At 32.0% G+C, this 17,358-nt stretch overlaps 1 protein-coding gene across 1 annotated transcript; it reads right to left on the reverse strand.

Moving 5' to 3' along the window:
* Positions 1-319: 319 nt before the first annotated feature.
* LOC107900141 (protein RALF-like 4) lies at positions 320-664 on the reverse strand. Its single transcript, XM_016825842.1, has one exon. It carries the CDS (start codon positions 662-664, stop codon positions 320-322), a length of 345 nt encoding a protein of 114 aa, XP_016681331.1.
* Between the last annotated feature and the right edge of the window lie 16,694 nt (positions 665-17,358).

Here is a 17,358-nt window from a genome sequence, read left to right on the forward strand (position 1 = left end):
TTTTACTAAGGTTACAAAAAGGCGAAGTATTAAATGAATTTATAAATTTGTATGCTATGTAATTTATAAATCAATATTCTTCATCTCTTGTTTGTATTTTTATGAATGAGTTTTCATGCCTTATTTGTTAAAATTGTGCATATGATCTCTATTTTACTTATGGATGCTTTATTATTCACTGGAGAAAGGTAAGTGAACACTTGATTTTATTACTAAGCTTTATGCTTATTGCACTGTTGCTTTTGCTCATAGATTGCTAGCTGAGTTCATGAAGCCAACTTGCTCCCTTAGTTTACATCACCCCTGGAAATATTTTTAATTAAGCAGTGTACCTTCTGCAACGTGTTGCGTAAGTGCAACCACGAGTGTAAGGGTTGACCGGTTTCCCAGTGGAACATTCGTAGTAAGATCGTCCTTGGTGGGAGCACGGGACATTGTTTCTCTTAAGTGCTTCATATGAAATGTATCTTCTTGCAGCAAGTAGTCGAATATTTGTCTCGGAATCCATGAATATTTCATCTTTATTGTTACAGTGCTCGCCAATGCACGAATCTCGACTGTTGTCGCGATGGTGAATACCCGAATTGACCTCGTCAAATTTTGTGCATTCAGCCACCATTGCCAAGGCCAAGAGAAGGAACATATGCCAGACCTTGGACCCCATTCCGAAAACTTGTGAAATGTATGAGAATGGTTTAAGCTTTTCCAGTAGAAGGAAAGGGACCGAGATGGGGATTCAGATTAATTTTTTTACTATTTAAGCTAATTTTATATACTATTTTAAGGCTGCAGTTTATTGTTATCTATTGTCTTTTTTAAGGGTATGTGCTATTATTAGATAAAACCTACTTGTTTTCTCAACCAACCAATGCTTGTTATAGAAAGGTTATTAGATTTTTATCTTTTTAAAATTGTTTTAGGACAAACATATAATATTATGAATTATTTTTTTTAGTTTAATTGGTTGACATGGAATGTTGGATTTAATTCACTACAAAAATAAGGGACTTTTAGTGCATAGTTAAGAGGAAGAGTAAAAAAAAACCCTTAGAATTTCCCATTTAACAGTATCAATGACGGTTTTTATTTATGCCTCCATACTTACATTTAATAGCTTTGGGGACTGTTAGTCTAAAAATAAACTAAATGAGAAACTTAAAGTTCATTTCTCACTAAAAGACACAAATTGGACACTAATGGCTTGTTGCTAAAAACCCAAATCTTTCACATTTACTTTAATTAATTTTTTATAAGAAAAAATGCTTCTTTTTCTTTCAATGTTCGTAAGTTTTTTTTTTCTCTATTTAATCTTTTCTTCAAGAGAACCAATAAAAATTCTAGTGCATAAGCCTATCAAGCATCATCTCTCTTTACCTCCTTTTTTTTTCTTTTTTTTTCTTTTCCTTTTCTACTAGCAACTCTAGTTGATGGTATGGTTCAAGATTTGATTTGATTCCTCTTTGTTTAATGGAAATTCTAGGTTTGATCTCTCTCATCTAATCTAGATTTTTATTTACCTAGTTTATCTATACTATTATTTAAACCCTTAATGGAGTTGCTGTCATAAGTTAACCGGACACCAACTCGGTTGGAAAAGTATTAAACCACCCTTACAAAAAGAGAAGGTTTCAAGCACTGACTTGGTTGATATCTAAGAGCAAGATGAGTTGGTTGCAATGAGGTCGAAGGGTTTATTGAGGATGAGTTTGTGAAGAAGCTAGAGAAATGCTTAGTGGGATTCACTAGAGGTTTTTACAATGTTAACATCACTACAATAAATTTGCTTATTAGTGGCGTCTAAAATATTGCCACTAAAGATTACATTTACGTCGTTTTTTGTATTTGGCGATGAAAAATTTGTCGTCATGATGTTCGCGACGTTAAGTTTTTCACTAAAAGTTAAGGGTGATGTATCATTATTCGTCATGTGTATTGACAATATGGTGACAATAATGTATAATGTCATCGAATAGTTGTGTCAAGTAATTATATAAGATTTCATTATTGATAATATATCACCAATAATGGAATAACATTCAATGTATAGGTGACGAAAGTGATATTGTAAGAATGTCAATGACATATTCTATCATCAACTATTATAATAAAATAATAACACTAATGATAATAATGTAAAACACAAGCATTTAATAAGTATTTTGTGACAAACAATTTCACCACCAAATTATATATGTAATCAACATTCATTGGTCGAATCCCCACCAGTAATGGCATAATATTTCAAATATAAGTGAAGAGATATTGTCACATGGTTAGTGACATACTCTACATAAAATAATTTCTAGAGTTCTTTTGTTTATTTAGTGTCAATTTAGAATTATCATAGTAACAACAAAAGGTGTGACCTAATCACAGAAATTGTCACCAAAAAGTACAATCATTTTTCAGTTTGAGAGTGGTCCACCTTTTTTTTTTTGGTGAACAAATAGTCTAAAGAGAAAACAAAAGATTACAAAATAGAACCAGGGAAAAGGACACCCTTAGCAATATCCTCTTCTAAGAATTCCCAAACTTCCAAAGGCAGGGTTTCATATAAGCATAAATCTTCCTCGTTTGCAAATGCCATTTTAGCTGAAGTGTCTGCTACCTGATTATTTTCTCTAGGAATATGTCATATGAACCACCTTTCTTCTTGTGATAAAATATGTTGCATTCTCCTAATGAGAGAAATACTTGGTTCAATTGAATTACGATCACAAAAAGCCTTGACAAGTGGTCCACCTATTTTTAAGCTTGTTTATTGAACTGTATAAACCAATTCAATAATTCGTTCCAAATTCTTAGGCCTTTAACGTCCACCCTTTTAGTTTTAATTAACCTTAGGTTTAGTTCATTTAATTTTTAACCCAACTTTCAGAAAAACAATAGGTTTTTTTTGCATATTCACTCGGGTCGGGCCAGACTCGGGCCAAAAAAGCCTTACTCGAGGTCCGACCTATTTTTTAAATTGTCTTTATTTTTTTTGCCCAAACCCACTTTTGCGGCCTATATTTTTTCCCAAACCCTCTCACTTTTCAGGCGAACCTTTGGGCTAGGTCGATTAGCTCGACCCATGAGCAAGTCTATTCAAGTTGGCTAAATTAGTCTTATATGTCAAGTGTTCTTTTATTTGGCCTTTTAGACCATTTTTTTTAAATTTAAGGAAATAAATTGTTTTTGGATGAACGCGCTTTCACATTCTCTCTTCTAGGGTTATGATTTTTTATTTTTATTAGGGTTAGGGTTTTAGGGTTTAAATCGCAAAAGTTTATACGTAGATTTGAGGGGCCAAGGATGCGATAATGCTCCTCAGAACACCTACAATTCATATGTCATGTCAGGATAGGACCACTACCTCAAAAACCCATCCTATGGAAGTCAGGTTTCAGGGTGACAGTACTTGATATAGTCACAGGTCGAATACTAAGTGGAGGTCCCAGTTGATGGATGTGATACGATCACGAGTCCGAGTATAACAGGGGGCCTATTGACGATCATTATTCGGTCATGAGTTCAAGTATTTTGGATACCCACAAATGATGCCTTATATATACCATACATAAGATTGAGGTCATAATCATAGGGAAAACAGAGGGCTTTCCAATGTAATCAATGTATTTTTTCTTTATTTCCAAGAAACTAATATTTTTAACCTTTCATTCTTATCCGAAGGCTGACACCGAGGTGGACACAAGAGGGCTCATAGGCGAAGAGTGGATGTTTCAACATAGTAGAGGTTAAACTCGGGTCAGCACGATAGCAGTTGTAGTTATTAATGGGTTGTTTAATAATAAAAATCGTTGTCACCCCGAAAATAGCATCACCTTTATTGCACCGTAAAAATCGCTCCCCACTTAAGAGTCCTCCCACATCTATGACGTGCCGACCTTTGGATAATAAGGAAGGTTAAAGATACTGGCTGCGTGGAAATGTAGAAAAAAATTATACTGGTTACAGCGGGAAACCCCATAGTTTTTCCCTATGATTATGCTCTCAAACTTCTGTATGGTATTTATAAGAAAACATTTTTGGGTATCTGAAAAGTTTGAGCTTGTGGTCGCATAACGATCGTCAACTAGCTCCCTCGTTATACTCCGATCTATGACTGTATAACGGCCTTCGATTGAGACCTCTGCGTAGACTTCCACTCGTGATTGTATAAAGTAAAATAACCTTGGATCTTGACTTCTACGGGATAAGTTTCAGAGGTAAGGGTCTCATCTTGGTAAGATATATGAAATGTTTACATTGGTGGAGTGATATCATATCACTGATGACTAAAGAATACCTTAAACTGAAAAATATATTAGTGACAAAATTTTCTAACAATGAAGTGAGGAAGAAAATGAAGAGAGAAATATTTTAAAGTGGAAGGATAGAGTTGGGAGAGATAATGTTTTTGGGATGACGGAGTATGGAGGGGGAGGCCTTTTTTATAGGCACGAAGGAAGGATCCAATTGGAGAGGAAAAAATAGTTTGGTGGAGAATTCGTTGCAAGACTAACATTTTTATTGAATATCACTTATACGTGCTGAAAATCTGCAAAAGCATTGCAAGGGTCAGGTAGTTGTATTCAGGCTTTTTGAAAATGTTAGACAAAACTTGTCCAGCTGGATGAGCTCACTTTCCATTGTATTACTGGCTGGGACAGGTCGTACAATGATTTATAACAATGGTGTTAGCAACTGGATCGACACGTACCAGGTTCCATAACTAATCTAGAAACGCACCTAACATACTTCGATGATCGTCTGGTCCCTGGGAAAAGAGTATTCCATCAACTTTTTTGGTTATTTGATAAAAAAAGGAAGCTTTTCGGCACTACAAGACTTTGGTGCAAATTGATTGCTTTTGGCTGTACATGTAACACCCTATATCTGACCCGATCGTCGAGCCTGAATAGCAGGATGCCACACCACTGTCTCATGTCATTCACAACATTTAAAAGCTCATTCTAGAAGAAACGTCATCCATTTTAGTATATTCTTGAGTTTTAAGTGAAACATGCTTCTGATTATCATTAAGTCTTGCTAAAATACCTTAAGCATCATATGATAACATTTGTACATACATAAGGGCCACTTAGGAAAAATTTCCAACCAAGTACGTAGGTACTGATATTGGCACCTTGGTATCAATATTTCCTTCATTCAGTATCGATACCGAATGGAAAATTGTTACCAAAACAACATTTTGTTTCTCACCCAAAAATAAAAAATCGAAATTATTGGCACCTACGAAAATTATCAGTAATTTTACCCTGAATATCGATACTCATGATATGGTATCAATACCAATTTATGATTTTGGCTTCTTGCACATTTCAAAATCATAGAGGTACCATTTTTAACACACAAATATCGATACCTCTTTTTCAGACCTCAAAAAAATACAACACATATAAACTTGCTAACCATTCCAACACCTAATCTATTCATCATGCATCCACTACTATACCGAATAAACATCAAATCGTCCATATCAACAATTTCAAACATCAAAATTAGGTCCAAGCAATAATCAACATATTACGAAAAAAATTTCATAATCATAAGAACGAATAGACTATGCAAGCATCTAAAAACATCATGGAAAATACTAATAAAAGTTTACCACATTGCCTTATTCCCAAAATATAAACAACTAACCATAACATCTATGGAAAAACGAAAATGAACTTACTTGGATCACCCCTCGAAACCACACCGCTCACACCAACACTTAACTACTCTACAAAGGTTTAAAAGGAGTGGGTGAGGTCAACCAGCCAAGTGAATGCCTAAAACAACTACCATGCAAACATGTCATCAAGCGTTAGTAGAATACACACATGAAAAAATTAGAACAATCATAACTTTGTCGACATATTCCACTTACACACTCATGTTTAACAATTTATTTACTAAGTCATTGCATACAAATTCATAAATACATCACAATACATACAAACATAATTATAGAAAATTTCCATAATAGTCACATATCATATAAGCACATATCACAACACACACATATTCATCTTCATTGATAGTTTGAGATAATTTGGAACTTGAGCTATGAAACGTAAAAGTGGGCACTATTACCACTCATCGGATACACGGATCTCCAGCACACCACATAGACTCATAAAGTCAAACATGTCCCATAAGTAAAGCATTAAGCTAACACTCTCCAACACACCAAACATGTCCTGTTGCATGAAGCTTAGCTCATATTCTTTTATCTCTCCAAACATGTCCTAGGGCCTCAACGCCCAAATCACATATACATATAGGTGAGTACTCACAATCCTATGACATGCCAACTATATTCAATGGTCTCAAGTACCACAAGGCAAAAATATCCGTATTTAAACACACATATTACTTACCGATTTCCATTTACTATCGCAACACATTTGCATCCTTTGCACAATAATATAACTGTCACTTAGCATAACTAACATTCTTACATATACTCTTCCACAACAATAATCATGTACGTAAAACATATATATAGCATCTCATTTCAGTTCACATTTTAATAATAGCACAAACACAAATTTCATAAGATAAACATGAGTACAAGGAAGCTTACACTAGAAATTTTAGAGTAGGGGTTTAGGCTACAACCAAATTCCTAAATAACGCATTGAATCGTGTCTACAAGCAGCTAATCTAAACACTCATCAATTACGCTTTCGTCGAAAAGTCGAAAGCTCAAACTAGCTTTTTCTTGCCTTTATCTCTACTTGTAGAAGGTCCTATAAATTCCAACGCTTCAACAAATTAAATCACACAACAACACAATCAACATTTAGCCATAGGCTCACATAAAAAAAATTCAAAAACACAAGCCTACGCTAGGTTCGCTTTTGACCGAAACCTTCAACATAAAAAACCTAAAATTCAAATATCTTAATCTATACTTAATCTTTTTGCGTGAAAAAAATTCCATTAATCTAATTTTTTACCTATGGCTAACTCTTAACCTTTAAACTTCAGAAAGATACTCAATTCATAGTATCAAAAATTTTCGACGTACAATAGGCATTCTTCATGAAAACTTATTAAAATGTTGGAAATCTTTAATGAAACTTTCAAGTAATTTTAGAAACCTTCTAATCATGTCAAAACTAATTGAAAACACTTTGAACCATGTTTTTATTCAAAACCCCAAAATCTTCCATTAACGACCCAATTTTTGGCTTTTATTTGAAACATGCGATTTAATGGCTAAAAATTCCATTTAAAAGAACATATATCATTTTAAAAAAATAGGAAAATTTTTTGTTACCTTTGGTGAAAGGAAAACAAGCTTTTGGTTGAAAACCCAGAAAATCCACAAGCTTGGGAGATGTCAAACTCTATGGTGTTTTGGGTGTTTTTCTTGAAGTTTTATACAGTTTTAATGCTTGGGTGATGATAAAAATCAAAGGAATAAAGTTTGGGAATCTAAATTGCATGAGAGGAACTTTTGAATAGCAAGGGATGACAACTCAAAACAAAGAAGAAGTTAACATGACTTTAATATAAATGGATGGGGAAAATAGGGTATTTTAAAACTTTAGTTTAATTACTTTATAACTACTCCTAATTTGAACCTTTTTACAAAACAATCGTTATTTTAAAATTGAAAGTATTTTCAATATTATTTTTAAAAATTGATTTAATTTTCTAAAAATCATAATAGAAAACATTACCGATATACCATGTTACAAAATTCTGAACACTCTAAGGCTAAAATTCCTAAATTTCACCTAAAACTCCTAGGCCCTATTTTGGGGTGTTACAGTACGGGGGGTATGAGCATTAGTTGTTGATGGACGTTGCCCAAGATGGTAATCGGAAGATTTTTTCGATAGCGTTTGCAATAACTCCGAGAGAAAAGGCAGAAGATTAGGATTTCTTCCTTAGTTGATTGGGTTGTCATGTTTGCCCCTAGCCTCACATATGTGTTATCTCCGACAAGGTTCCAACAATCTTGGCATCTATTGAACGATATGGTAGGTTTGATGGTCGCACTCACCTTAGCTACTCTATGTGACATGTCGGCTCTAACTACCACTAAAAATAGCCTTCAAAAAGTGAGCGAGATCAAGTCATTGACATGGTATGTAGTTACCATTATTTCCACAATCACGCTATACCATTTAAGGGTTTATTGTTTGCATTCATGGGTATACTTTTCTCGATAGGATACGGGATCGTCCAACATCGTTTCTATGAAATCTTAGAGAACTTACACTCCATCAACAACTTTGATGTGCATACCTCGCCAACATACCGTTCGAACAATGGATGCAATTATATGAAGGGGGTCTATAGTACGGGTACATGACGACGAACTGAGCCAAATGCATCAATTCTATACTGAAGGAGACGTGTTCTTTGTTAATAACCTCATTGTCAAGGAAACATGCTTTTCCCTAGCTGCCTTATCTCCAAAGCGTGAGACAGCATATGCTAGGCAAATTGTGAGCCAAAATGTTTTGTAACAGCCTATTTTTTAGTGGTGTTAAAAATAGTAGTTTCGGGGCCACCAAATCCTATGAGTAAGTTCGTAAATATTATTATTTAATATTTATGAGTCAAATGTGATTTTTAAAAAGGTTTTTTATTTGATAATTTATGTTATATAAGTGATTTATTAAGTTCAAGTGGTTTTAGAAAATGAGGTATCGGGACCTTATTTTTATAAACTGAGTCGTAAATATTTTTATAAACATTTATGGAGTGTCATTAAGGTGGTATTAAAGTTTCGTTAAGAAATTTTAACGTTTCGATGGTTAATTAATAAAAAAGGATCAAATTAAAAAGTGCATTCTCAGGACTCTGTTCCCGTAAATTAGACTCATAAATATTTATTAAAAATATTTATGAAGCTGTTTTGTAGTTAATTAGGTTTTGGTTAGGTGAATTTGCATAAATTAAGAGTAAATAGGTATAAGGACTAAATTGCATATAGGGTGAAAGTTGAATTATAGATTAAAGAAAAATTTAAGGGACTAAATAAGCAATTATGCCATTGGCATTAAATGAGGTGGCATAAGGATGAAGATATTTATAAAATTTAAAGTTAAATTATATATTATAATATAATAATATTATATCTTAATTATTAAGTATATATTATATTATATTATATTATACTGATAAAATAAAGAAAGAAAAGGGAGAAAGAAACAAACGAAGGGCCTTAGGGTTTCAAAAGTTCCAAATTTAATTAGTTAGTCAATTTAATCTTTTTTCTTATAATTTTTATGTTTTTGGAATCCTGATATTAAATACTACCCAACCCATGTCAAAATTTTAGAAATTATTGAGTTTTTAAATGTTGTTAATGTTGAATAATTTTAGTATTACGTATTAAATTGATATATTTTTAAGTTAGAAGTGAAAAAGGATTGAATTGTAGAATAAATTGTAAATTTTAAGTAATAGGGACTAAATTGTGAAAAATTCAAAATTTAGGGATTTAAGTGAAATTAGAGAGTTAAATCTAGTTTAAAGTGGAAATTGAATGAAAATATAGAATTGATTGTGAAGAAATAAAATTAGTCTCGATTTTGGGACTAAATTGGAATTTTGACAAATGTTGAGTAAAAATTAAATATGCAATATGAAATTGAGTTGTATTGTTGAATTTTAATTGTTTTAATTCTGTAGCTAACGTCGTACCGGAATCCTCGACTAAGAAGGGGAAAGATAAAGTTGACGTGGAATAGCTCGAAATTTTTGGTTTGTATTTCTATAATCCGAATTTAGTTGTTAATTGTTATAATTCAATTTAATATATATGATAAGTGTTGTGGTGAGAATTATTGTGTTTTTCAATTGAAATGGATGGATTTAGTATATGATGAATTTATTGAATTAATATTGATTGAATTGGTATATATATATTGAATATATTGATTATTTGAATTGCAATGAATATAGGTTGTATTTGAAAAGTGAATTGAAACCCTATTAATTGTACCGAGCTGAGTCGGATACAGATGTCATGTCATAGGATTGGAACAGTTCAGGGATTTCTTCGACTTTGAGTCAATGAGACACTAGGTGTCAATATATTACTTAGAATTAATTCGATGAGACACTGGGTGCCAATTTACTTCGGTTTAGCTGATGAGACACTGGTGTCAACTTATTACTTCGAATTATCCGATGAGGTACTGGGTACCAAACTGGTGTGTTTTGGTTGGATCCGTGTATCCGTCCGAGTTCGAGTCGTGTTAATAGGAGTAAATGAATAATAAAGTTTTATAATTGATATTGAAATGGTATGTTATGGTATGGTATGGGAAATGGAAGTGAAATAGTGAATTGAAAATAGAATGTGAAATATGTTGCAAATATATGGAACATATGAGTTATATACTCATGAAATGACCATGGAATGGATATTGCAATTTTACAATGAAATGTGAAATAAATTGTGATAAGCTATTTATATAGCAAGTATGAGAACTGAGATATTTGTGTAACAAATGAAATATAATATGGTTGTTGTAATAATTAATTATTAATATGTGTTTATCTTTCAATTGTATATTTGTAATTTCTTATCTTTAAATATTCAGATTATAGAAATACCACTAAGTTTATGCTTAGCGTACGGTTTTGTTTCCCGTGCGCAGGTTAGGTACTTAACTTTTGATTGTCGATTCAGCATCCAACAGTGATCCCGAACTCAAATATGGTGATATTTATCCTTTGTGTCGGCATGTACCTAGGGTGTATAAATAATAGTTATTTTTTGGTTTGATTGTACATTAGGTTATAAGTTTAATTTTGGTTGGTTTTATACATATAAATATGTGTTTGTTTTTAAAGCTATATTATGGCATGGTAAATTGTACTAAATCTAGATAGGTGTATGTGAATTTTATTCTATGTTTAAGTGCTCATGAACTAGGCAAAATTGATTTGGATTTGATATGTTTATAATTTGAATTAAAATGATGCTTTGATGACTTGTTTTGATGATATGAAATGTTTTAAATTTCTGTCTATTTGATCTGTAAACTCCAGTAATGCTCCGTAACCCGGCTCCGGCGAGGGATACGGGTTGGGGGTGTACATTTAGCGGTATCAGAGCTTTGCAGGTTTAGCCAATTTTTGGACTAAATCGAGCTCAGAATTGAGTCTAAAGGTACATGCCATAAATGAGTTGAATTGAGCCGGGATTTGGATGTTGGTATATATATTGTTTTATAGTTTAAATTTTCGAATGATTGTAATGATTATGTTGATGATAAATGTTATGTTATACGTGTGTGTATATATGAGAGTCAAATTTTGAGGCTTTACGACCTTCACCCTCTCACCTGTACAGTCTTATACAACGAAATTTACAAGATTTATATTCATTAAGCTTACAAATGTGAAACTGAAGAGTTCAATAGCTGAATGAATAACAACACGGTCAAAGCCGAGGATGGGTTAGCAAGTAAATAGTGTCTAAAAGAGATATCAGATTTTTCTGAAGATTATTCGGGATATGCAATGTCACTATAAGGAAGAAGTTATTCACGAGTAATCGACTTATTCAGGTAAGATATTTAAAGAACGGGTTAATCAAAATTTCTTCTGAATTGATTTCTTTAGTGATTGGGATAATATGAGATCATTGATGACTGTAGTAGTCAGTGGGATAGTGTTGAAATTGCAAAGATATCTGAATGCAACTGTTATAGTTGAGTATCTTATAGTGATCTATTCTGGGTATTCTATATGTTCTTTTATTCTCAGAGATATATGTAACTGTTCATTTTTAGAGGTGATTCTTATCGTAAGATAACGTTACCTAATCATAATGTTAGACGGAATTATTGTTAGTCTAGTTGATTCATAATCGGCATTGCTCTATCTTTCTTTGGTTTTCTAATCCATCATGCTTGATAGAAGACTTGATTTTAAGACCCATATGATGCTATTTTCTATTTCTACTGGTTGATGCTCTGAATTACATATAAGAAATTTACATTGTCTCTATCGCAACTGTTTCTAGTGCGTATGAGCGATATTCTTCTTCTGGACTTTCTCTGGGATATCATCGATCTCTTTACCATTCAATGTGATTTTTATTCTCGAAAATTTAGTATAGCTTCACATTTTGGATTTCATTATCTCGGTTTTCTTATCATTCTTATTGTTTAATTTATTAAACATGGTTCATCTGTAAAAGATATTTATTCGCCGGAGGTAATTATATTTGTTACTGTTATAAATCCTGGTTTGATCATGGGAGCTCGGTGATATGGATCTTAGATTATAGAAGTTGTATTACTGCACTGGTTGTTATTGGGACTACTTTCAGTTTTGCTCTTTTATTTTGGAGTGCACTATTGATGTTGAGGTATTTTTCTATCTATATAGTTGAAACGTTGGTCCTATTATAGCACTATGGTTTTTAATCTATCTAATGGTTGTGGCTTCGGTATAGTTCATGCAACAGCCCAATTTTCAATAGTGTCAGAATAGTGATTTGAGATCACTAAATTCGATGAAAAAGTTAGAAAAATTTATTAATTAATAATTATAAGTTAAGCGTGATTTTTGAAACATTTTTGAATTAGTGAATTTTGTGATTTAAAAGAAATTGTTGGTAAATTGGGTCGAAAACGAGGTATCGAGACCTCGATATTATAAACTGAGCCGTAAATATTTTTATAAATATTTACGGAATGTCATTAAGGTAGTATTAAAGTTTCGTTAAGAAATCTTAATGTTTCGATGGTTAATTGATTAAAAAGGATTACATTACAATAGAGATAAAACTTTAATTAAAGATTAAAGAAAAGTTAAAAGGACTAAATAGGCAATTGCGCCTTTTTCTAAAGTTGAGGCGGCATAAGTAGATTTTTTTTAAAAAAATCTAAAGTTAAAATATATTATTATAATAATATTATTTAAAAGTTAAGTTATATATTATATTATATTATATTATATTATATTATATTATATTAAATAAAAGAAATAAAAGATAGAAAAAGAGAATTGAAACAGAATTGAAAAAAGAAAACAGAGAAGAAACACGGGAGAAAGAAAGAAAGAAAAAGAAAAAGGAAAATTTGGGGTTTCAATGTTCAAAGTTAATTTGCTAAGTCAATTTAATCCCTTTTCTTGTAATTTTTGAGTTTTTGGAGTTCTAGAACAAAATATTTCATGATTTATGTTGAAATTTTGAAAGATAGTTGATTTTTAGACATGAGTTATGTTGAATTAATTGACGAATTAGGGGTTAAATTGATTGAATTTTAAGTTAGAAGTTAGTAAAGGGTTGATTTGTAAAATAAAACATAAGTTTTGAATTAATAGGGACTAAATTGAGAGAATTTCAAAATTAGGGATTTATGGTGAAATTAGAGAGTTAAATTAGTTTAAAGTGGGAATGGAATGAAAATATGAAATTAGTTTTGAGAATAAAAGTTAGTCTCGATTTATGGACTAAATTGAAATTTAAGCAAATATTGAGTAAAAAATGAAATATTTAATGTCAGATTGAATGGTGTTGTATTGATGATTTTTTAATTGTTTTAATTCCGTACCTAGCGTCGTACCGGAATTCTCTACTAAAAAGGGAAAAAATATAGTCGACGAAGAATAGCTTGGAATTCCTAGTTTGTATTTCTATAATCCGAATCTAATTATTAATTGTTGTATTTTGATTACATGTTATGGTAAGTGATTAGGGTGAGAATTATTGTTTTACTTTACAATTGAAATGGATTGTCTTGATATGTGATGAAATTATATTGGTTGAATTAAAGTGGAATATATATTATGAATATATATGTGTAAATGTGAAATTGTGCAAATATGATAATTGAATTATTTTTAATATATATAAAATTCAGCCTTAATGCCCAAGTAGATGGAATTTAGAACTACTAGGATATTAGTGGCATGCCATTAAGGAACTTTAGCGTGCTCTCTGATTATTAGCACGTTGGTGCTCTCTGATTACTAGTACGTCAGTGCTCTCTGTTTAGAGCATCTGTGCTCTCTGTATAGCACTTTAGTGCTCTCTGTTCATTAGTGCATACTAATGCACCTCTGTATTTGTTCCGTATATCCAGTGTGTTCTATAAAATCTACTTTGGGCTAAAAATAAGAATTTGATATAGTAAACTGAAAATAGAATGTGAAATATGTTGTAAATACATGGAATACACGAGTTATATAGTCATGAATTGAATGTGGAAAGCTATTATATATAGCAAGTGATGATAATTGAGTATCGTATGGTTTTAAATGTTCAATTGTGCTTGACATTTTATTATACATATTTTATTGTTTTATTTTTAAATATTCGGATCATAGAAATACCACTGAGTTTTTACTCAGCGTACGGTTTTGTTTTCCGTGCGCAAGTTAAATAGTTAAGTTTGATCCCTGATTTAGCATCCAACAATGATCCTGAACTCAAATATGGTGATGTTTATTTCTTTGTGTCGACATGTACCTAGAGTGTCTAAATATTACTTATTTTATGGTTTGATTGTAAATAAAGTTATAAGATCTATTTTTGAGAGTTTATAATTTGGATTAAAACGATGCTTGATGACTTGTTTTGATGATATAAAATGTTTGAGATTTTTGTCTGTTTGATATGTAATCTCCGGTAATGCTCCGTAACCCGGTTCCAGTGAGGGATACGAGTTGGGGGTGTTACATTTAGTGGTATCAGAGCTTTGCACGTTTAGTCGATTCTCAAACTAAATCGAGTTCAGGTCTGAGTTTAAAGGTACATGCCATAATTGAGCCGTATCGAGTCGGGATTTGATGCTGATATATTTGTTTGTTTCTATTTTATAATTGAAAATGTTAAATGATTATGATGATTATGTTGATGATAAGTGTTATGTTATACGTGTCTATATCTGAGAGTCAAATTTTGAGGCTTTATGACCTTCACCCCCTCACCTATACAATGGAATTTACAAGATTTATATTCATTAAGTTTACAAGTTTGAAATTGAGGAGTTCAATAATTGAATGAATAATAGTGCAGTCAGAGCTGAGGATGGGATAACAAGTAAAGAGAGTTCTAGAAAAGATATCAAATTTTTTTTAAAGATTATTCGGGATGCGCAATGTCGCTATTAAGAAAGAAGTTATTCATGAGTAATCGATTTATTCAGGTGTGGAATTTAAAAAAAAGGTTAATCGAAATTTCTTCCGAATTGATTTCTTTAGTGATTGGGATAATGTAATATTATTGTAGACTTTGGTAGTCAGTGGGATAGTGTTGAAAATTGCAAACATATCTGAATGCAGTTGTTATAGTCGGGTATCTTACAATGATCTCTTCTGGGTATTTTATATGTTCTTTTATCCTCAGAGGTATATGTAATCATTCATATTTAGATGTGATTTTTATCATATAGCAAGGTTGGCTAATCATAATGTTAGACGGAATTATTATCAGTCTGGTTGATCTATGATCGGGATTCCTCTATCTTTCATTGGTTTTCTAATCCATTATGTTCAATAGAAGACTTGATGATAAGACTCATATGAAGCTATTTTATATTTCTACTGGTTGATGCTCTGAATCACCTATATGCAATTTACATTGTCTTTATCACAACTATTTCTAGTGCGTACGGGTGATATTCTTCTTTCGATTTTCTTTAGGATATCATTGATCTCTTTATCATTCAATGTGGTTTCTAATCTCGGAAATTAAGTATAGCTTCACATCTTGGATTTCATTATCTCGATTTTCTTATTATTCCTATGGTGTAATCTTATTTATTAGTCATGGTTCGTCTGTAAAAGGTATTTATTGGTCGGAGGTAATTATATTTATTACTATTATAAATTCTGGATCAATCATGGGAGCACAGTGATATGGATCTCAGATTATAGAAGTTGTATTACTGTACTGGTTGTTATTGGGACTACTTTCGGTTTTCTTCATCTATTTTGGAGTGCACTATTGATGTTGAGGTATTGTTCCATCTATACGGTTGGAACGTCGGTCCTATTATAGCACTATGGTTTTTAATCTATCTAATGGTTGTGACTTCAGTATAGTTCAAAGCTTCGATGATTATAATTGAAATAGCTTTACTATATATAATTCCTTTCCAGTTTTCGTGAAAGGGATGACATCAGCAAAAGAGTAGATGGTGGAAGGTTGAGCTTAAACTTGTATTTTGGTTTTCACTTCTCAGGTAATCCTGAATTATGTCAACAAGTCAATAATGGGATGTCATAATTCGTTTGAGTTAATGCAGTTTGTGGTAATTTTCAGTTGATATTCCGAGAGGGTTATGATATATGGTATATCTGGATTGTTTTGACAACAAGAAGAATGGATTATTCTGAAATGTTATTATCTGATAGATAAAATCGACTCAGTTGTTCTAATCAGAGTGGGTTATTCATTGAAAAGTTAATTGAGTTATAATTAGGGATGGAATCAGTACATTCTGGGTTTCCATAATGGGTTTAAATTATCTACTTTCTTCTGGCTAGATGGGTTTCCAAGGTCTTCGTTCGAAGGTATTAGATAAGATGGTTCAGGTCCAGGTTCATAGATTGCAGGAGATGGCTCTACTATAATAAAGGATGAAAGATAATCCGTAGGCAACTGGTTGTTATGCATTTGACTCTATTTTTAGGTTCGGGAATAAATTTTGTGCATTCATGGGTAAATAGACGGACAGTCAGAATGAGAAATTTAGATTCTAGAAGACTTGATACAGAAATATATCTATCAGGTCAGTTCTAATCGGGAAATGTTATTATGGTTTAAAGTCATCTCGATTGTTGAAGTTATTGTAGTTGTGTAAACTGATATTACTTGACGCTTTCATGGAAAAAGGGAAACAAATATCAGTTGAAAGTTACAGATGCAACCACGTCAAAAACATCAGTCAGAGTTTGATAATTCGGGTTTCTCAATTATGTTTTGATAGACGATTACTGGAAATTTCTTGGTAGTTATACTACTAGTGAAAAAGTGATGACAGGAGAACATCAGAGCTACTCAGTTAAGTTCAGACATAGTATCAAGTTCTAAAATGAGTTCTGATATGAGTTCGGATATAATATGAGTTATGATTAATTTTTATGGACTTCGATTAAAAATGTGGAAGAAAGATTTGACTTAATAGCTTGTATCATGTGAGAAATTTCGAGGACGAAATTTTTTTTAAGGGGGAAGACTTGTAACAGCCCAATTTTCAGTAGTGTCAGAACAATGATTTGAGATCACTAAATCCGATGAAAAAGTTAGAAAAATTTATTAATTAATAATTATAAGTTAAGCGTGATTTTAGAAATATTTTTGAATTAGTGAATTTTGTGATTTAAAAGAAATTATTAGGTAAATTGGGTCGAAAACGAGGTATCGAGACC

The sequence above is a fragment of the Gossypium hirsutum genome, chromosome D06 (genome assembly GCF_007990345.1).
Source record: "Gossypium hirsutum isolate 1008001.06 chromosome D06, Gossypium_hirsutum_v2.1, whole genome shotgun sequence".
NCBI lineage: Eukaryota > Viridiplantae > Streptophyta > Magnoliopsida > Malvales > Malvaceae > Gossypium > Gossypium hirsutum.

Coding starts and splice junctions, on each gene's coding strand:
- LOC107900141 (XM_016825842.1), bottom strand. CDS start 664: ATGGGGTCCAAGGTCTGGCATATGTTCCTTCTCTTGGCCTTGGCAATG.